Here is a 20,934-nt window from a genome sequence, read left to right as displayed (position 1 = left end):
GCCATGTGTTATGAGCGTGTAGATCTGCAATTTGTTAATAGCAGAAGTATAAAATAGGGCTTAAGAGGTCATGCTGCCACACAGAAACACCTGAATGAAACGCCACCACAATTAAAATAAATCATCAGCTACATTTACCTGTCAAGATGTCAGCTGTGACAGTAAAAAGAGATCACTGGCCAATGAAATTCTCTTGACAGGAGGGGTGATATTCCTATCACTTTATCTCTTGGTTAGACACTTATCGATCCACTCAACACATGTATCTCTTGGTTAGACACTTATCGATCCACTCAACACATGTATCTCTTGGTTAGACACTTATCGATCCACTCAACACATGTATCTCTTGGTTAGACACTTATCGATCCACTCAACACATGAACAGTATAAGAGGCTCCACCTACTGGTTTACAAGTGTATTTATTTTCTGTTGAATGTATATTGATTAATGAATTTGATAGTCCAGACAGACTATCAAGGGAGATTTCTGATCCAGTAATGCTGAGCACGTTATGATTGTACCTCAAGCTATAGATTACTGGGCAATGGGCATTTGTCACGAAATGAAAGCCAGCTGATGTACCCATAAGGACATAAGAGTTTGTGAGTTTGATTCCCATACAGGAGAGCAGTAAGTGTTTTGATCAAAAAACACTTGACACTACACTGAACCTTTTTTAAACATCCACATGCCAGTGTTGTGAAACAGACATTTGTAAAAGCTAAAAAACATTTTTGAAAGGTTATTAACACTGATGGCAACTATACAGTGGATGTGCTCAACCTGCTTGCTGCAAAGATAATACAATAATCAAGTTCTTTTTAGGGGGTTTCAGTTTCAATACCAACAATCAACGTGGCTACACAGACCATACTTTTAGATCAGAGGGTTAAAAGTTGCCAAATGTAGAATGAGCAATGTCCTCTACTGGCCACTAAGTCCTCAACATCTTTGTAGCAGCTGGTGACGTGTGTTAGTGTCACGTTCCTCTCACCAGTGTTGGAGTATAATGTCACTGAGGAGGACCATCATGTCTTCCTCTATGAATCCCTGGGATGTGTCCGCAATGATGAGTGGCTGACTGGCAGACAGTAAACATGCCCTGGATGGATTCACTCTGCAGTCACTGAGCAAAAATATAAAATTGTCAATTGACTCCTTCAACAAAGGTCATATGCAATACATGGTCATTTATACCAAGATATTCTTTTAAAGCATTGGGAACTATTGCCTATATCACTTGTTATTCAATTCTGATATATGGATATCATTTAATGTAAGGACTAAGTGCTGAGGTCAATATTCTGCTTACCTTGGATCCAAATGATGGGAAAGGCTAACCTTTTTTTATACTGCTCGTTCACTTGGTACATGTACTTCTATGAACAGCCACAAGAGGACAATGTTGAATCATTTAGTCATCTGTCTAGACATGCTTTTGTACAGAGTGACAGTTGAGAAATACATTTACTTGCATGATACTTGCTATGTAGACAGTCGGATTAACAACAGCATTTTATTTTTGCTGTTTTAACAATATAAAACAAATTCCCTTCTTTTTACATACTGAAACCGAAATACAAATACAAAATGAAATCATTGTAACATGCAAAATACTGGACCTAAGTGTTTCTCACATGAAATGAATTACAGGCAAAAACAATAGCCTGTACTTTAACAATTAATTTTAACCAAAAGATAATCAAGCTAAATTAGTTAAAATTCAGATAAAATTTGGTCAACAAGCTCACAGGCTAAATAACGCATTTCTGTCAACAGCAGCATCCATTTAGAATCCTCAACAGAGCTTCAAAACAACAACTTGTAATAGCTGGTTCATGGCTAGTGTTTGTCTGTAAACATGATTAATACATTTAAACACAGTATGACACCGATTTGTTCTGATTCCTAAAGTGACCGTGAAAGCTGTCCATTGAACCGACCCAAGATACTGTAGGAATAAAGTGTGCAAACGATCGACAACAAAGATCAATAGCAAACTACCCAAATAAGAGCACAGAGACCCTGATGTCCAATTTATGCTCCGTTGTTTGACGTGCCGAAAAGAACCAATCTACACACTCCCAACGCCTCACGGATACGAAGGAAGTGTGTAGATCCCCTATTTTGGCCATGCAGCATTCGTCTTAATGGAGTCTAACCTGTGTGGTGTATTTTAGAAGACTGCACCACATATGTCATTTTACACCATTAATTCTCAAAGTGGGGTCCGGGGACCACCAGGGGTCCTTGGAGGGGTACCAGGGGGTCCCCAGCAAAATGAGTGAATATAGTGTCACAATAATTTTAACCACTTTAACCATAATTTTAAAGTTTGGCTATTAAAAAATAGCAGGTCTACAAGCTTGCAGATCAGCTGTTTTTGAAAAATCATTTGTGCAATATTTGAATATATATATTTTTAAAGACAGCATTTGTAACTCAAATCTTTGCATCTGGACGGAGGTCCCTGGAACAAAACATTTTGAGATGGGGGTCCGCGGCCAAATACATGTCATCTTGGGGGTCCTTGACATGAAACAGTTTGAGAACCACTGTCTTACACACACACAAAATCAAGGCCACCACACCCTCTCAGAATACAGGCACGGAAACCGAGTTGAGATTAGGTGAGGTATGAGTTTCTCTTGCATGTCCTCCTGTCACAACATTTTGAGGCATTGAGAGAAAGACAGACGAAAAAAAAGAGACGGCTTCAAAAATACAGGACAGGGAGGAGAATGTCAAAGGCCACAGATTTGTCATTGTCAATCTTAGGAGCTGACAGAACGAGAGCGGACTGTGCTATTGCTGTCATCTTGTTCTTCCTCACTCTGTCCTTCCTCTCCGTTTACCAGAGGTTCTCTGTCTGTAGGGCTGCTGATGGCCGGGGCTCCAGACCTCTTGGTCGTCTTGTTCAGAATGCCACCCTGGAGAGAAAAAAAAGAAAGAAAAAAACCCCAATACATTTTGTCAAAGTAGCATTGATTTACACAACATTACACTGACAATGACCTGGAAGATTTATGCATCATTATTATTTTTTATCTTTTATAAGGCATATTTATTCTAGGTATCTCTCAGAGTCCAGACAATAAATAAGCTTAATGGTCCATAATCAATGGACCATTCTTTGTTCACTGATAAATCGGGTGGAAAAATTCACTTAATACTCCACTGACAAACAAGACACAGTTCCTGACCTAATCTATCTAAACATTCACAGAATCTCTGTGTGTCTGTGTATCAGGACAGTCACACAGTTCCCGTTCCTGACTTACGTGGTGGTCCCCGAGTCTATCTTTATTTTGTTATGCCCGGGGCGGACAGACAGACAGGCAGACACACAGTCTAGAATCTAAAATGTATATGTATAGAATTAATTAAAATAATACACAAATAGACAGGCTGGAAAGATAATACATGAATACACAAGTAGGCCATCTCGATATTTTTTTTGCGTTTTGCACTGACGGTTTCCTTATCATGTTATAACTCTTGCCTGGCCTGAAAGCCTTTGACTTGATCTTCCATGCTGTAGTTTGGAGAATTCAACCATAGCATAGTTCAACAGTACTAACCTGTCGGTGGTCTACAATGTTAAGCAGCACTGAGGTGATAATGCAGGCGACGGTGTTGGCTAACATGAAGATCATCATTCTCTGCCAACGCCAAAGCGGGATCTTCGACTCACTGCACAACAGAATGGACGACACACACATCGGTGAGCATATTACAAGTCATTATACTGTACACATTGTACTCATACTGTACTGTGTATATAATATACAGATGGGTATAAAAATTATTAGAAGAAAACCCTGAATGGATTTAACCGATTAAAATGTTAGAAAAATCTTGAAAGTGTGAGAACTAATGGCATATTGTAGAATCGGCCTCACCCTCAGGTCTTAATGGGTTAAAAGATCCACAAACCAAATAAAGATTTGGTCTAAAAATGCTAAGCAAGATGGCAAGAGGAAAAGATCTAAGTGACTATGATAAGAGGGTTTATAATTTTATCATTTAGGCATTACGCAGACTTACATTATTGTGGCACAAATGGCAGGAGCTTCAATCACTAAGACTGCTCAACTGGCTAGCATTTCAATAGGAAAGGTGACTAAAGTGACATCTGCATTTAGATCTGTGGACATCAGTACATTGGGTTGGAATTTGTGGTCGAAAAGAAAGTACACTTTCAATGACCGTGACACTTGCACATGCATTAGTACGAAATGTAAGGAAAAACGGAAGGGTAACTTCCTCATGTCACTGCAGGATATGATCACGCTGTGTCAGCAAGAACAATCCGTAGACAACTACAAAGTGTGTGTGTGTGTGTGTGTGTGTGTGTGTGTGTGTGTGTGTGTGTGTGTGTGTGTGTGTGTGTGTGTGTGTGTGTGTGTGTGTGTGTGTGTGTGTGTGTGTGTGTGAACCCTAACCCTGGGTTATAGTAGGGTTGCAGTGCATAAACCTGTCATTACAAAGACAAATGCAAGTTTGAGTTCAGTGGTGCAAAAACCATAGGCACTGGTTAGGAAAAAAAGTATTATGGTCAGATGAGTCCTCCTTCATCATATTCTCCACAAGTGGGCGAGCGCATGTTCTCTTGGCATCACCAAGAGAACGGTGCACGCCTGAATGCTGTCAGTAATTGTAACAAAAAAAAATCATTACACATAATTTTTCTGAGGCGAGGAATTCAGATAAAATGTCCCAAAAACATTTTAGCCATTTTTGAACCAATAAAACAAAACAACTAGGCTTCAGTAGCTCGGTTATGCTGTGGGGGTCCACTAGACGGAAGTGTCAATACAAATACATTCTGAGAGATCACCTTTATTCTATGATTACACATTTTTATCCTGATGGGAGTGGTCTCTTACAGGAATTACAATGCCTTCATTCACAGGGCACGAGGGAATCACTGAATGGTTAGTGGAGTATGAAAATAATATGAATCATATGCTTTGCTTTGGTTCTGGTGGCTTGTGATGGCCCAACAAACTGTCACCCGTCTGTATATATGCACAGTATATTCATTAAGAGGATATCGTAGACATGTCAGACCTCATCAGCGCATTGCCATGGAGACGTGAAGCACATACCTGGACTTGGTGCCCAAAATCTGTCCGACAACCAGATTGGACAGTCCAATGCCAATCATCTGTATAGAGGTAGCCAGCCCCATGGCGGTTCCTAGAGTTGCTTGAGGGACCACCAGCGGGATCGAGGGCCACATACTGGACTGAAAAAACAACACGGGTCATTAGAGTTGATGCAACAGATATACTAGAATATATTATAAAACACAACATTAGAAGAAGCACCAAGGACGATTTTCCCTTTCTATTGCCATGTGTCTGTAATACATGTCTGTGACTCTGAGAGTGAACAAATGGAAGAGCTATGAGGGTCCTTGAAATGAAAAAAGCATGAGAACCACTGATATAAAAGACTTACAGCAGCGAAGGAGTAGGTGATACCCAGCCAGATGGTGGAAACCAGAGGAGGGACAAAGGTGAAGGCCAGCAGTCCAAACACGGGCAGGGTGAGGACGGCACAGGCCAGCGCAAAGACCCCACGCAGACCAACATAGTCCTACAACACATTAATTCACACAATGAGACATAGGAGAAATTAGCCATGTAGTTCATAGAAGTAGTATCATAGTAGTCATGAAAGTGGATTACATTACAATAATACACAAGAGCCTGTCACAATTATCACATATTCACAACAATTTGAGATAATCACAATTATTTTGTGTAATCGTTATGGTGATTTTGTACAAAAGTGAGGCAATAGGTGTAAGGTAAGCGTGTAAGTTGTAGCCAACTGCCGCCATGCTTTATGGCGAACAATGGCATTGTTGGAATGAAACACTACTTTTCACATAAAGCATTAGAACACTGAATAAGTCTTCATCAGTGTTGCAATAATGTCACTTACAATGAGAATGCCCACACTGGCCGACAGGACAAGTGAGCTGTCGTAAACGGCACCTGCGATATAGGCAGCCTCCTTCTGAGTGTAGCCGCTGTACTTGTCCTGAATGAACTTACTGGACAGGGAGAACGAAACACAAACATGTTAAAGAATCTCGAATGCACACAGTTGTAGACGCTGTTGAGTCACGTGTGCACGATGCATGTCCGTTGTCGATGCTTTTACCTGGCATCGGCGATGAAGGGGAATATGCCGTTGTAGAAGAACATGATGGTGAGAACCAGCAGCCAGTATCTGAGCGAGAGGAGTTTCATATCCTGCACCCTCTACACACCGAAACATTGTTCAGTTGATGAATTTACACTCAAACAACAACAAGTATGTATTTGAATGAGGGAAGGTAAGGTAAGATAACTGACACATGGACCAGGCTCATGCTTAAGGCTACTATCCCTACCACTTTGCGGGACTCTTCCAGCATGGCGCCATCCAGACCCAGCTGCCTCATCCCCACCTTGTCCAGAGCGCTGACTGTGATGGCAGCCATAAAGCCCAGCACACACAATAAGGCACCTACAACACAAAGTATCATGTTTGTTTTGTGTAGCACTACGACATTGATTTCCTTGTTTAGTTGCATTTATGTTTGCTTGTTTACTGAATAATGGCAGATCAAAGAAGCAAAATGATAAGATAAGATAAGAGAAAAAGAGAGATAAATTAACCACTTGAAAACTGAAAGAGAACGCTCGCACACTGTGGGCTCCAGTTGTAGGATTCTTTTTATTGCACCCAAGTGCTGCTGTGACATTTCGGGCCAAAAACAGCAGATGTACAAGCTCAAAACGCATATATAGGCTATTTTTGGCAAAAGAGATTTGGTGTAAACGGTAACAGTACAGTTGCAACTCAGATCCGTTTTATAAGTCGAGGTTTTAAGTGGTTAAGTGAGATCCGAGACAAATCACAAAGTTCTCGTTCTTATTCTATATTTATCTCATCCCCGTAAGACCATTTGTTTTTGGTGTGCTTCACCACCTGGTCCTTACCTCCCCAGAGAGTCCACTGCATCCCAAATCTTTCCTCAAATCTTTGGGTGAAGAAGAAGTTGAGGACAGATCCCAGGCGAGAAAAAGCCAGGGTTATACCGAAGGCCAAGGCCAGCTCCTTCCCTTTAAACCAGAAGGCTGTGATACGATTTTGAACAACTGCAGAGAGGGCAAGAAACAGAGAGATGTCACTTATTTTCCCCAATCCAAAATGTAGTTTCTCTAGAACCTTTCATGAGCCCGTCTTACTTGTCAGGGATCCATTGCCGGAGCCAAAAATCAGACGTCCTGTGAGCATGAGGGGCAGCAGGTATGGAGTTCCTTTGAAGTGGGAGCCCAGTGCAAAGATTGATGAGCCCAAAACACACAAGAAAGAAAAGAGGAACACCCCGACTGCATAGGGAGAGGGAGAGAGAGTGACACAGAGAGAGAGACAGAGCGAGAGAGATCCATTTAATGTGTTTGGCTTGTTTTTCTAGACCTGCAGAGCTGAAAATTAAATGCAACAGACTAGGATAAGTGCAACTAGAAAAATGTAACTGAAAAACCGTTTTAACTTTTGAAGTTGTTATTTCTTTTCCAGCAAGCAAGACAGACGTAGACAGACAGAGTATACATTAACCATGCTGATGGACTTACAGCGATTTCCCAATTTGTCAATCATGAACCCAGCCAGGATGACCACTACTGCATTGCTGTGGAGAGAGAATGCACATAACTAATCAATAAGACATCCAACAAATCACATCACCATTTACCTACAAATGGCATAACATGACTCCAATGCCACTTTATACTTATACATACACATACTTACGTCCATGCATAGATGGCATACAGCAGATTATACTCCTGAGGAGTCATCCCCAGTCCCAACACACAGTCCACCGTCCCATTGATCACTGTTGTATTGGCACATGTCAGGTTCTGTCACAATGGAGGGAAGTCATTGACAATGCGTATTGACGAGTCACAAGCCTGTTGTCCCTCTTGCTGAGGAGAGCATTTCAAATGTTCCTGACACCATGTCACAACTGCTGATTAACAGCAATTGTGACCAACTATCTCCACGTAAACATAACAGGATTATTGTAGAGATAGATGTCTGACGTGATATAAGTTTAGATAAGATAAGATTAATCTCGCTGGTGTTACATATGGCAAATAAAATTGAAATAACACTTTTTAGTTGACACTTAGGCTGGTGTTTTTTTTAAGCAGCAAAAAAAAAACGTATTATACCTTCATAAAAATGTTCTACCAAAAGTTGGTGATCGCTATTGATGGTGAGAGAAGAGAAAACTGCAGCCCTGCAGTAGCCCATCTCACAAAACGTAACAAATGCGTTGGAGGTGGTGGTACATTACTTTGGTGGTGGGCCACCACCAAAGTAATGTACCACCACTAATGTACCACTACTGGTGGCTCTTTTTGAATCACACTCCTACCCCATCCCCTACTATCATGTACTTACTCCTTGAAACTGGTCCTGTAGAACACTTGGTATGTCAAAACAGAAGTAGGAGCCAAACGTAAGCAGGCAGTTGAAGAACAGCACCACGAAGCGATAATATGCTGGTAGACAAAACAGAAGAAGGGACATTATAATAGACACACTAGATAAAAGAAAAAGGGGGGGGGGGGGGTAAACAAGATACAGTAAATTGAGTGGAGATCAACAGATCAACTGACTTCTTTCTTTCTGTTAAGATGTGAGTGTGTAGATCTCAGTAGCTGAAATGTATTTGTGTACAACAAAACAGACACAGCTTTGGGGGTTAATATAAAATGTCTGAAATTCCATAGGCCTACATTGTATATGGAATGGAATACAATTTGAATTAAGCCCTAGAATGGCTGTGATTTCTACGGCTAGGGTGAATACTGCTGCTCGATATCTTACATCAAGGAAAACAAATTATAACATAAACTGAAGTTAATAATTCAAGTCAAGAGCACTTCTGCTGTTATTGGTTACATAATATTTTTATTTATTTTTTCCACTTAGTCATCATCCTAATAGACGATAGAAAATGTTGAGTTTGCACTTTTACAATGTGATGAGTGACAATGAAAATCAGAATAGAAACAAGTCAGTCACACGTACCATTCTCAGCCGGTTGCGCCATGGTGAAATAAGCAGTAAAAAGAGTGGTAAAATAAACTTTAAACGTCCTCCTTGTTTTGTTTACATGACAAGTAGAACAACATGTAGCACTAAACTCCAATACCCAGACTGTGCTGTCTGATTGTATGGTTTGTTTGTACTGGGCGTGCCCGAGTCTTAAAACATATGGATGGACGATACAACCGTCCTCTCACTGGCACTGCGGGTGGAGGTGATTGTCAGATCTGCGCTCAGGACAACACGGCGCAACACTTGACGTGCAACGACGCTCCCTAGCGCGTGCCGTGACGTCACATCCGTGCTTACACGGTTCTTTATTCTGATTGGCTGGTATATCATTAATGTCTCTAAATTGTCTTAGATTAACCCAAACTCATAATATTTCAAGTACACGTTTAAAACTATTTACATGAATTAATAATGTATTTATTCAACTTAAACCTCGCCACCATGATCCATCCACCTGGGACGGTTGGTGTCGCTTTTGTCTGCAAGATGACAGTTGTGTGTCTCCTCTGCCTTCTATCTGTTGCTGTTTAATAAAGATGATCTACATATACGCAGTGGTGTAAAGTAACAAGTATATTTACTCAAGTACTGTACTTATAAGTACAATGTTGTGGTATTTTTATATAATATTTTTTATTACATTTTCGGTACTTTTACGTCTACTCCACTAAATCTCAGAGGCAAATATACCCCACTACAATTATTTGAAAACTTTAGTTACTAGCTACTTTGTAGATTTTTATTATTTATAGCACAAAACATACATTAACTACTTCAGCTAATTTTTCAAAAGATTTTTATACATTTTATAACTTGTGAAATGGGACATTCTGCATTAATGAGTACTTTTACGTTTGGTACTTTAAGTACATTTTGATGCCAATACTTTTGTACTTTTACTCAAGTACATTTAGAATTCCGGACTTTTACTTGTAACAGAGTGTTTACATACTTTTTCTTAAGTAGAGAAATATAGTACTTTTTCCACCACTGCTGATATGTGTGGAGTGGAGTGGATGACTGAAGCGCGTTTCATTTGATTTGTCCCTCGCAGCACACCGTCCCTCGGCTACGTTTTAAAGGGACTTGGATGTCATTGATTGTAAACAAGTCCACGTTGTAAATGTTGCAGACGGTTGGATCTGGATATATTTGAATGATCGGTGTAACTTAGCTACATTTCAGTAAAGACACATTATGTTATGTCTTCTTTACGCAGGGCTAAAACATGGGAAATCTCCGAATCTGAGGACGAGAGTGATGCTGAAACAAAGCCTGATATAAATGGTGATGATCACCAGTGCAATGATGACACATCTGCCAATTCAGGTTGTTGCAAAAATGAAAGTTCAGACAAGAAAGAGTGCAAGACCCTGTCGACGTCTACGACTCAAAGTGAATACAGTCAATCCACTTTGTTGTGTGCTCCTTCAGGACCAACTAAGTCCAGTTCCCCTGTCCCTAGTCCTGGAAGAAAACGTCGCACCAAAGAGGAGATCGAGGAAGACACACGTAAAGCCAAGGAGAAGAAGGAGGCCAGGGAGAAACAGAGGATAGCCAAAGCCAAGGCGAACGAGGAGAAGAGACAGGAGCAACAGAAGAGGAGAGAGGAAGCAGAGTATCTGAAGAGTCTCAGACCAGAGAACTGTCTGAAGCACATGACTGTGTGCATAGATCCAGGTTTGGAGAGACTGGACCAAGCAATATGGTTACAAACACTGTTGCAATATCAAATACATGTGTATGTATCTCATTATTATACTCTCTCTCATTATAATATCTGCATATCAACAGCTGTTCTACAACACGGTGGCTCGGACATCTTGGTGGGTGCCCTGGAAGTCTACGAGTGGAAGTTTAACATTGAGAGCCAGAAGGTCCCTCACAGCATCACCTGGACCAGAGATATACCTCAGGTTGACACATATTCTTTAGGATGTCCAGAGTTGTTGTTCCTCTCCACAACACTTCACCTGTGTGATGATTTCAATGCAAAAGTGTCTTACTATGACATATTAGCCTAATTTGGCTCTTGTGTTTTTCTGTTTGATTGTATCAGCATGGGGAGGACAATGGAGGGATAACCGAGGAAGAGCAAGTTGTCCTGATCCTGGGTCTCAGTGATTTCATGGACATGGTGATCTGTGTGAAAAAGGTGAGCTGGTTTTGTGTTGAGTCAATTTACGAGAGATGGGCCCAGTTTGTTGTGTCCATGGATTCAGTTTAGAGTATAAGAATGACGCTCAATTGTATTGCTTTTCATTCTATGTTGTGATCTATGTCCTTGCACTGTATGTGATGCCCTCTTATCCCTCAAACATGTGTTTCGGTCTGCACTGTTATTCAGGCTATTATTCATGTCATTTGTGTGACCAAGACACTTTAATTGACTGAACTTGATTGCATTGTTTTTTATTCTAAACTCTTTTCCTGGTGTTTGATGATGGTTTCATCTGCCTGGTCCACCATGCATTATTTCCTATATGTTGTTGTCATCTATTGCAGATACTGGAAAGTGATGGGGAGGCCTCAGGAGCCCAATCTGTCCTCGCCCCTCTGTATGAGTGTCTGAACCTTAACGCAAAAATGACAGTCACTGTTTTAGTGATGGACTCTCAGCTGAACCACTGGTCAGTATATCTGGGAATGACGTCTTTCCTACTCCCTTGTATAGAAGATGAACTTGACGGTTTGCCAACTGACTATTTGTCTCGCATAGCCAGTTGATCAGAGATCTCCGTCTACTGAAATGTCTGGGGAATTCTAAATGTATTGAATGGGCTTGGACCACAGGGAAAACCAGCGCTAACAAACCTATGCCTACACCCTATAAGTCTTTGCATTGGTTCTGCGACTGCATTCTGTTATTTTGTAAATCTCTGAATTGCTTATGTAGCAGAGTGGCTCAGAGCCTCTTCCTGAAGACCACACGCCTAATATCTGTTTGGCTTTAGTGTCCCTTTCTGTGCGGGACAACCAGGTTTGAATCTCAGGCAATACATTTACACCCAGTTTTAGCCCGTTCATTGAATTTAGATGTCACCAGATGTATCAGTAGGTGGAGAGCTCTTATTGTATGGCTACACAAGACTAATTATTCACTTCCACCAGGAGGAATAAGGCCTGGGAAGGCCAAACAATAGGTGAAACACTGCAGTCACAGCTGGGGATGGAAGACCTAGACATTGAAGAGGTCAGTCGACTTCGAATGTTGCAATAATAGTCTAGAGAGCCATAAGCCATATACAGAGATAAACAGAGTCATTTTATGATTTGACTGCAATATTCTTTGCCTTTGCCCTGAAAATGCCCTGAAAATGAGGACATCTCTTTTATGAGTGTGTTCGTCCTGTTTAGGTGCTTGTGTATCTGCAACTCTACAAGAATATTTCATTGGCCTTCCTATATGGCTGGCAGGAAGTCACTGAACATGTGTGTTCAGTCACCAAGGCTTTGGCCAAACGCCCATTCAAGTAGGTACCCACTCTATCATTAAAAAATCACACCTGTGTGAAGGTAGCGGCGCCTTTGATACATTTTGTCATCAATAAGTGTTTATAATGTGTTTATAGCCACGTGTCACGTGAAGCTTGACCAATCACTTTGTTGACGTGTCTGACCAATCAGAACGTTGACGCAAAAGCCAGGTATAGAGGGCTAATATCCGCTCTATACCTAAAGGTATAGAGCGGCTAGCGCCGCTAAAAAGGACGAGTTACATGGGCTCACATCAAGCTCACAACAACTTCCCATAGTGCTTGTTAACATTGTGCTTTACATTTCATTATGTTTGTTTTATGTCATGAGGTATTCACCATAGTAACCGTCCTTCACATTCTTATCTCTGTAACCACATCTAGCAGTAGCAGAATGGGAAACACACCCAAGTCAGCATGTGACTATGGTTGAACCTCACAGATAAATGTTTGCGCCTCCGTCTCCTCCCAGACTGCTGACAGAGCAGGTGGAGCTGCCCTTCTGTGTGGATGGCTCGTGGGCCAGTGGGGCACGGGTGGAGAGAGATGGCTCCGGGTTGCGCCAGGTGTGGAGCAGGCAGATCCAACAACTGAACAGGGTCAGCCCAGCTGTGGCGTCTGCTGTGACCACAGCCTACCCATCTCCACAACTACTGCTGCAGGTAGATTGTATATAGTCAAACATTATACATACTGTACATTGCTGGATTAACTTTTGACATGTAGGGTGAAAGGCGTAATGATGAGCAACGATGTATGTGCCATATTGAGGGATATTGTGTCAAGTAGCAGCAAGACAACAAATATCAGGAATAGCTTTGCGAGTCATTGTCAATGGGTGTAAGAATCTCACATTTATTCACCATACCTTTGTAAAAAAGCTAACATTAGAGGTTCATGGAGGCACAGCTAGTTAGTGCACAAACCACATTCTCCTCTTGAGTTGCGAAGTATGCCTCCCCCGGTTATCTCTACACACACAAATAAAGCATAAAATGCAAAATAACCCCCAAAATTATAAATAAATCTCAGACCTACCAGAGCATGGAATCAGAGGAGGAGAAGAGGAGGCTGTTGGAAGACCTCTTGGTGAAAGGTGGAGGAAAGGAAAGGCGGATCGGACCTGACATCTCAGCCAGAGTCTACCGCTGCCTCACAGCCCAGAACCCCCAGCTGGTTCTAGACTAACTTGTCCTGGGACCAAATCGTATGGATGAGGGCAAGACCCCTGGAACACCTTGGCTAATAATGTAGATGTTTATATGCCAATTATGTACCTGTAATTGTCTTGGATATCATGTTTAGTCATCTTGTTAATGAAACACTATTTATATGCCCTTGACCTTCAAGAGCATTATGGAGATATTATATATTATGGTTTTTAAATAAATAAATGATGTATTTGTAAATAATAAATGTCAGTACTTATGTGAGGTAACCCAGTACAAATCTAGGGTAGAACATTCAAGTTACATAGTGTAACTTTAGGTTACAGGATATGTTTTTCCTATCACATAGACGGTCTTCCATAGATTACAAAAAACAAAAAGTGGCATTGAACATTTTATATTTTACAGAATTGCTTCAGTAAGAAAGTTTACAAAGTAAGAAAGTATAACTACATTTAAATGTATGTACATCACGAGCGATGGACTCAAAATCATCCATATTTAAATGTCATTAACAAACGGCATTTCCACAATATCAATAAGCGGAAGGAGGTGCGCCTCCGCCCAAGTGGAGCTTACTATGAAATCCTGCTCGGCTTGTGTGTGTGTGTCTCTGTCTGTCTGTGTGCAGCCTCCAGAGTGCGCCAGAGTGCCGAGCAGGGCTTCATACACACACACACACACACACACAGACGCCTGCACTACAGTGTGGCCATGAAGAACACAGGAATGTAGACAATGCTCTGATTAAAATGCACACACCTGCAACATATTTCGAGCTGCGTTCGCTTCCAGCGTTCGCGCGTCTTACTTGTATGGTTACTAGATTCTAATATATCAAACATGGCCCTCCAAAGACCGTTATTTTTGTAAATGAACCCAGATGACCTTTCCCAACAAATGTACTTGTTTCTTGAGTCGCACAACGTGTGCTCATTCATTGGCTGAAGTCCTTCATATTACACAAGACAGAGAAAGTATAACCTCAAATCTGGTCAAATAGTCTTGTGTTAAGCAGATTCTCTCCAACGTACTCAGTAGATGTGATTCTCTCCAACGTACTACAGTAAGTAGATGGTGATGGCAATGGTAGAAAAACACAAATATCACACTTATTTCTTCTCTTGGCCAGAATGTTCAGGTCCAGCGACATTTTTTGTGCTGGTAATCTTCTGGCTCAGAACAGCAGCTCTCATAGTCACTACTAGAGGGAGTGGGAGTGCGGTGGCAGACGCAGGTCTGAACCTCGGGTGAGAGCAGGCAGGGGCACTGAAATGGGACCGGGTTGGGGACCGGGCTAGTACAGGGGCTCGGGGAGGCCCAGGCTCTGCGAGTGGATACAGGCCTGGAGATGGGACTTGGACTCATCTCCTCATACATAAACTCCTCAGACAAGTCTCTGGGCTGCTCTAAGTGTTCGGAGTTGTTGCGGAGGGTGAACACCCAGCCGAACCGCATCTGCAGAACGTTGCTCAGGCCGGGCGGAACGTTCAGGGCACCCAGGACGTCAGGGCAGTCAGGCAGCTCTTGCCGTAGCCGAGCACAGCAGAGATACTGCAGGGAGGTGGGTGCGGAACGAGCACGGATGACCTTCATGCTGCTCTTAGCAGCCGTGGAGCAAACCATGGGGTAGAACTTCTTGTTCTGGAGTCTGGTGGGAACCACACCTGGAGAAGTGGAGGGGATGAGGTTAGTCGTGTTGGAATACTGTAGGTATTCAATGGAAATGGCCAGATGGCTGTCATTACTAAAATGTGGTGTTGCTAATCAGGCCTCATGAAACGGCAGGGACACTCACCTAGGCGGCAGCGATTCTTATAGAGGGTTAAGGTGTTGTTCCAGGTGTCCAGGTGCAGCCCTATGATAGAGCCCTGACCAAACCTTGAGGAAAATTTCACCATTTCCCCTTTGTGGTGGAGCAGACCTTAAAATAAGTGATATACAGTAAGTTAACAGTCTGTATTCTTTTTCCATAACTTTAAAAAAGGTCAAAAAGTCCCAACACATTTACGCCAGTTGGCTTCATGGAGTGTTTCCGAAACTCTGACCCTGCTCACCTGAGTAGGAGAGTCCCCAGCTAGCCTCGTCATGGCCCAGCATGCTGCAGAAACTATGCATGAACTTCTCTAGGTTCACCTCTGAAGTTCCAATGCCAACCATCTACAAAGTTAGATCACAACCCACAGTGAAAACAAATCTGTACCAAGAGGCACACTCCAATAATAATACTTCAACATCAAACTGCCTGTCTCTTACTCTCTCTCTCTGTGTCTGGTGTGCATGTGCAAGAGACAGATGTAGAGATCTTTATGAACTTGACCAATGAGACCAACACTACTTCACCACAACAATATTGGCGTAATTAAGAGATTCGCTGGAAAATAAGTATTTTTACATGCACAGATGATCAACTACGACCTATTAGTTAAATGCCTGCAGCCAAAGGGAAGAGCGAATTGGCATAGAGTAGATACACCGGACAGCCCAATTGACTAGTCCCACTCCATACCGTCGTGGAAACATATCCTGTAACCTGGAGGAATGGTGGGTCTGAGATTATAAATTCACGAAAATAACAGTGGCTGACGGAGTTGAAAAATATTATGGAATTGACCTACTGGCAGCGTACATAATAAATCTGCTCATTGGTGTAGTAGTTTGCGAGATTAGCCACGGACAGACACACACGCGAGCGAGCGCACATACAATTTGATCAATAGTTTTGATCAATCCATAATTCCTTTCAATCATAAATCGGGTTACTGTAGGCATTTTCAAATTAGTATACAGTAGCATTTAAGACCAATTCTGAAATAGTTTAAGCACACAGCAGTATTCTAGAGTGTTAATATAGCACTCTGCTATAGACAGGCTCATTTACATATACAGTAGCTACTCACTACTTACCATATCAGTTCCGTAGACAGGAGAGGTCATCTTGATTTCCCAGAAGTGGTGACCATCACTCAATTCTTTAGTGCCACGTATGGCTGCTGTACCACAGCTGTAGTCTGAGTGAAAGCTCACCTTCCTGTTGTCACAGCTCAGAGTGAGCTCAGGGAACAAGCTGCAATCATCCCACTCCCAGTCAAAATCTGAGGAAGCAATAGAAAACACCGTCTTACACTTTACTGTATGGGTATCTACATTTTAGGCTTTTAACTTCCTCTAAATTGTTATTGTTATACAGTAGCAGTGGTTCATTTCAGGGGGCTATAGTCATCATCAAAGGACAGTATTGATGTTGAATTGATATTGATCGATATTTAGTTGTATTCTACCCATGCATCATTATCTATAGTACATGGACACATGGGATTGACCTTATAAATATATTTATATTACAAAGGCTAGTGATTCCCGATATATCGCCCATCTCTAAGGCCAATAGTCAAATGCCAAGATTAGTAAGTTTAGTATTAAGAATAGCACTTACAGTATATAATTTATTGTGAACTATGGTGTACCAAGCTAGTGTTACAAATGATCATCTTTGCTCACCCTGGTCCTCCTCTCCACAGAGGCACTCATTGACAGGGTCAAAGCCCAGTTGCTGAGCCAACGGGCTGGGCTCCTCCAGGTCACACTGGCAGAAGGATTCCCCCACCACTGGTGCTGTGAGGGGCACACCCATCATTTCAGGGACCGGGTAATCCACGTCAGAGTATTCAGAGTCCTCTACTTCAGAGTCCAAATCGCCACTCTGGTTGACACAAACAAAACACATAAGTCTTATTATAAAGACTTATGTCTTGGAGCAGGCTGGTGCCTTGCACTGCTGTCAGTCGGTGTGTGAATGTGTACCGCAAAATGATATAATGTATAACAGTGTATCTGTGTTGTTGCAGTATGGGTGAATGTGAAATCAGGGACTACAGATCTAATTAGCTAGTAGCTAAATAAAAAATAAAATAATATTTTCTCTTTGCTTGAGATAAATGTATTTTTAACATGGTCCCTTGTACAAATAAACTAGTAATTGAAATCCAATAAGTGAAATGAATTAGATTGTAAAGCATTACGAATGGATAGAAAGACTATAAAAGTGGCTGTATAATTGTAGTCCATTTACTTCTATTAAAAGGATTCCTGAATTTTCTGGTAGTTGCACATATTAGAGTCATCTATTTGAGAAGGCCATCAATCATATGAAAATTCTTAAAGAGCCTATGAGATGGCCTTTTCCCATAAGTCCTCAGTGACTTCCTATTGGTGTGAAATGCCATGTGCGGCAGGAAGTAAAAATAGATTTGGTCCAAAAATACAGACCCTCCCATGCCTTTGGGAGACCTCATATCTGAGACACAGCCATTTTGTGAATGGAAAACTACTGGTAGCCAATTGGGAATTGAGGTCACCTTCCAAATAGTTCTTTATTTCTCTCCACAGTTTAGAAAACAAAAGCGTTTATAATTTCTTAGGCGGCTATCTGCGTACCTCTTAAATTCCTCCCTTCTCACCTGTGTCATGTGGTCCTGCCACTCAGATGCCATGGCATCTGTCTCCCGCTGTGTCTCGGTCCACTCTTGGTGCATGAAGTGCCCATTCCTTACCCTCTCCACCATACCAGCCCTGTGGATGACAGGACACGGACACCTTTAAAATCTCTACTTTGAATGCATCACTGCTATGCCAGCAGCCAACATACATCATTATAATATATGAGCAAATACACAAGCACATGGAATGGTGAGTTGAGCCATTTGTTAAATGTTTTTAACCATAGTGTAATTTATTTTATATTATCCAAATTAGAAGAGGGCAGGGTAATTTTAATGCAGGGAATTGGAAATACTTAAACAGCTTAAGGATTGCTTTCTGTGAATACACCCCCCCACACACACACACACACACACACACACACACACACACACACACACACACACACACACACACACACACACACACACACACACACACACACACACACACACGACTGGAGATAGAAACTATTTCTAACATTGCCTCTCAAATATCTCACCAGTCTGTTCATGAGATATTTGAAAACACAAGATTATTTAGTATCATTAATGCTACATGATTTTTACTAATCATAGTAGTAAGAATATCCTGTCTCCCCAATCATCTTTATCTAGCAAGAAACTGCACAAACAGCCTTGAGAGGACAGCCACAGTCTGATCTTGGACTGCTAGCTAGCCTAGTGCCCCATATGCTATTGTTAGTAGCAGAAGGTGTACACGTGTTGTCGTGTTCACGTGCACACACTCAACCTTTAAACCTGACCCTCTGCTTAGCCACTCTGGCAGGTGCTGCACTAGATGGCCATATATCAGAGTCAACAATGTCTGACAATGGAAATATTTTCATGGATTGGTGGGGGGGGGGGCATTTAGGTGGCATTTAGATTGGCATTTAAGATTTAAAACATATATATACAGCCTTCACTTTCAAACAGAAGTAAAAACATCAATCAAATGTTTAATACGATAGAAAACACTGACATGTGAATCTATGTTACATCAGCAAAGGTATTCATAATGTAGTGAAAGTATTCATAATGCTATAAATGTGCATAATGTGGCAGTTATTTTTTCACTGAGAAGTCGTGCTGACCTGAGGCAGAGGTCTTCAGTCATGTCATGTGCAATTGAGGGCGGAGTGGGTGCAGGTTTTCACTGCAAGTTTGCCACAAAAGCCAGCACCCACTCCGCCACTCACTGGAGCATGAGAGCAGCTACTGTACTAAGTTAATTCTACACTTACTGCAATGTAGATATACTCTGTTACAAGTAGAAGTCCCATATTCAAAATGTACTTGAGTAAAAGTATCGGCATCAAAATATACTTAAAGTACCAAAAGTAAAAGCAGTCATTGTGCAGAATGTCCCATTTCACATGTTCAAAATGTATAAAAAATCTTTTGAAAATAGCCTATCTTCAAGCTCACAATGCCTTGCATCGCGAGGCATTGTGAGCTTGTAGATCTGCTATTTTCAAATGGCTGAAATATATTATGGCTGAAGTGGCTGGTGTGTTTTGTATAATAATCTAAATCTAAAAAGTAACTAAAGTTTCCATATAATTGTAGTGGAGTAAAGGTCCAATATTTTCCTCAAAGATGTAGTGGGGTGTAAGTAAAAGTATTGAAATGTGTAAATACTGAAGAAAGTAAAAAATACTTAAGTACAGTGCTTGAGTAAATGTACTTAAGTTACTTTGCACCACTGATTCCACACAATCTGTAGCCCATGCCTCATGTCTTTGTCAGGTAAACCCAAACCAAGCACCTGAGTGCTTTCCAAGGAAGCAGGTGCAGCTAGTCTTACTTTAATTGGGCTTTAGCCTACATACAGGCTACAGTAATAATACCATCATCTGGGGAGCCATAACAAACTATTCATGCAAATCAGTGCTCTCTACTCTAATGTGAATGCAGTGCATTACAAGTGAAACAGTGATGTGAGAATGCGTTTTGTGGTTTGGTGTCAAGACATTAAAGAGTCAGTGAAGACATCTAATCAGTGTCCTTGAAATGCTACAATTCTGATAGGACATGTTTTACTTTCCCCAGTGCACTGTGTATAAAACAAAACGAAGCAAATATTCACCTGTGTCTCAGTTTATCATGAAATAATAGTTGTATGAACAGACATTAGGCTACAACATAATAATGCAACTAGAGAGTAAGTGAATGTTTGCGCTAAATTATAATGTTTTACTCAAGTTCAAGTAGGCACCTGGCGAATTTCTGCATTCATTAATTTCACATGCATCAGACAAAATGATCAATGAATGAATGATGTAGGGCAGGCTACTGTTGGCGTACGACGCAACAACTGTAGACCTATTAGAATTAGAGAAACACAGTAATGTTCTTCTTACCTTATGGTGGTCCGCTTATAACCTGCCTTCAGATGGCTCATCTTGCATGTGAGTGAGCGTGTGTCAGAGTCAGACTGTCTGGGACCTTGTCCTTGTGACAGGTGGAATAGCTCTCTAGCCCTCAACGTGCTCTGGACAGGTTTGTTTGCCAGCCAGACGTAAACAATACTTGTCCACGCCCTCATCTATCGCTGATTGGTTGAAGAGACTGGTGGGAGGAACTGTATATTTCCTACATGGTGTCATGTCAGGAATCAGGACAGGACCCCCTCCCTGAAAATATTGGGTGCCAGCAGCAGCCCC

At 41.5% G+C, this 20,934-nt stretch overlaps 3 protein-coding genes across 3 annotated transcripts; 1 reads left to right on the top strand and 2 right to left on the bottom strand.

Annotated features, from left to right (window-relative positions):
• Positions 1–2,103: 2,103 nt before the first annotated feature.
• mfsd1l (major facilitator superfamily domain containing 1-like) lies at positions 2,104–9,253 on the bottom strand. The gene is made up of 13 exons (XM_084079025.1): positions 9,113–9,253; positions 8,480–8,580; positions 7,823–7,932; positions 7,645–7,700; positions 7,255–7,398; positions 7,006–7,164; positions 6,414–6,529; positions 6,182–6,282; positions 5,960–6,071; positions 5,471–5,608; positions 5,116–5,255; positions 3,586–3,697; positions 2,104–2,934 (listed from the first exon to the last, which is right to left on the bottom strand). Exons 1-13 carry the CDS (start codon positions 9,132–9,134, stop codon positions 2,779–2,781), a joined length of 1,467 nt encoding a protein of 488 aa, XP_083935151.1. The 5' UTR covers positions 9,135–9,253; the 3' UTR covers positions 2,104–2,778.
• Positions 9,254–10,243: 990 nt separating this feature from the next.
• Positions 10,244–13,998, top strand: eme2 (essential meiotic structure-specific endonuclease subunit 2). The gene is made up of 8 exons (XM_084078073.1): positions 10,244–10,822; positions 10,937–11,058; positions 11,202–11,297; positions 11,648–11,772; positions 12,254–12,335; positions 12,500–12,615; positions 13,091–13,280; positions 13,651–13,998. The coding sequence occupies exons 1-8, from the start codon at positions 10,345–10,347 to the stop codon at positions 13,804–13,806; spliced, it is 1,365 nt and encodes a 454-aa protein (XP_083934199.1). The 5' UTR covers positions 10,244–10,344; the 3' UTR covers positions 13,807–13,998.
• A 547-nt stretch (positions 13,999–14,545) lies between these two features.
• On the bottom strand, positions 14,546–20,750 carry LOC311060618 (SPRY domain-containing SOCS box protein 3-like). Its single transcript, XM_084078857.1, has 7 exons — positions 20,632–20,750; positions 18,248–18,359; positions 17,289–17,490; positions 16,695–16,882; positions 15,845–15,947; positions 15,586–15,711; positions 14,546–15,454 (listed from the first exon to the last, which is right to left on the bottom strand). The coding sequence occupies exons 1-7, from the start codon at positions 20,670–20,672 to the stop codon at positions 14,925–14,927; spliced, it is 1,302 nt and encodes a 433-aa protein (XP_083934983.1). The 5' UTR covers positions 20,673–20,750; the 3' UTR covers positions 14,546–14,924.
• Positions 20,751–20,934: the final 184 nt, after the last annotated feature.

Source organism: Gymnoscopelus microlampas (assembly GCF_963454915.1).
Source record: "Gymnoscopelus microlampas genome assembly, chromosome: 14".
NCBI classification, from domain to species: Eukaryota; Metazoa; Chordata; class Actinopteri; order Myctophiformes; family Myctophidae; genus Gymnoscopelus; species Gymnoscopelus microlampas.
The sequence above is the reverse complement of the archived record's forward strand: the minus strand, read 5'-3'. Positions and strand labels throughout refer to the sequence as shown.

What these genes read in the sequence shown, in the direction of transcription:
- mfsd1l (XM_084079025.1), bottom strand. Translation starts at nt 9,134, where the DNA reads ATGGCGCAACCGGCTGAGAATG. An exon ending in GCAGTGGACTCTCTGGGGAG is followed by an intron (nt 6,530 to 7,005) that starts GTAAGGACCAGG and finishes TTTGTGTTGTAG; the next exon opens with GTGCCTTATTGTGTGTGCTG. An exon ending in ATTTTGGGCACCAAGTCCAG is followed by an intron (nt 3,698 to 5,115) that starts GTATGTGCTTCA and finishes TCTGTTGTGCAG; the next exon opens with TGAGTCGAAGATCCCGCTTT.
- eme2 (XM_084078073.1), top strand. Translation starts at nt 10,345, where the DNA reads ATGTCTTCTTTACGCAGGGCTAAAACATGGGAAATCTCCGAATCTGAG. An exon ending in GACTGTGTGCATAGATCCAG is followed by an intron (nt 10,823 to 10,936) that starts GTTTGGAGAGAC and finishes GCATATCAACAG; the next exon opens with CTGTTCTACAACACGGTGGC. An exon ending in TTGGCCAAACGCCCATTCAA is followed by an intron (nt 12,616 to 13,090) that starts GTAGGTACCCAC and finishes GTCTCCTCCCAG; the next exon opens with ACTGCTGACAGAGCAGGTGG.
- LOC311060618 (XM_084078857.1), bottom strand. Translation starts at nt 20,672, where the DNA reads ATGAGCCATCTGAAGGCAGGTTATAAGCGGACCACCATAAG. An exon ending in TATAAGCGGACCACCATAAG is followed by an intron (nt 18,360 to 20,631) that starts GTAAGAAGAACA and finishes TGTCATCCACAG; the next exon opens with GGCTGGTATGGTGGAGAGGG. An exon ending in CTGGGGACTCTCCTACTCAG is followed by an intron (nt 15,712 to 15,844) that starts GTGAGCAGGGTC and finishes ACTTATTTTAAG; the next exon opens with GTCTGCTCCACCACAAAGGG.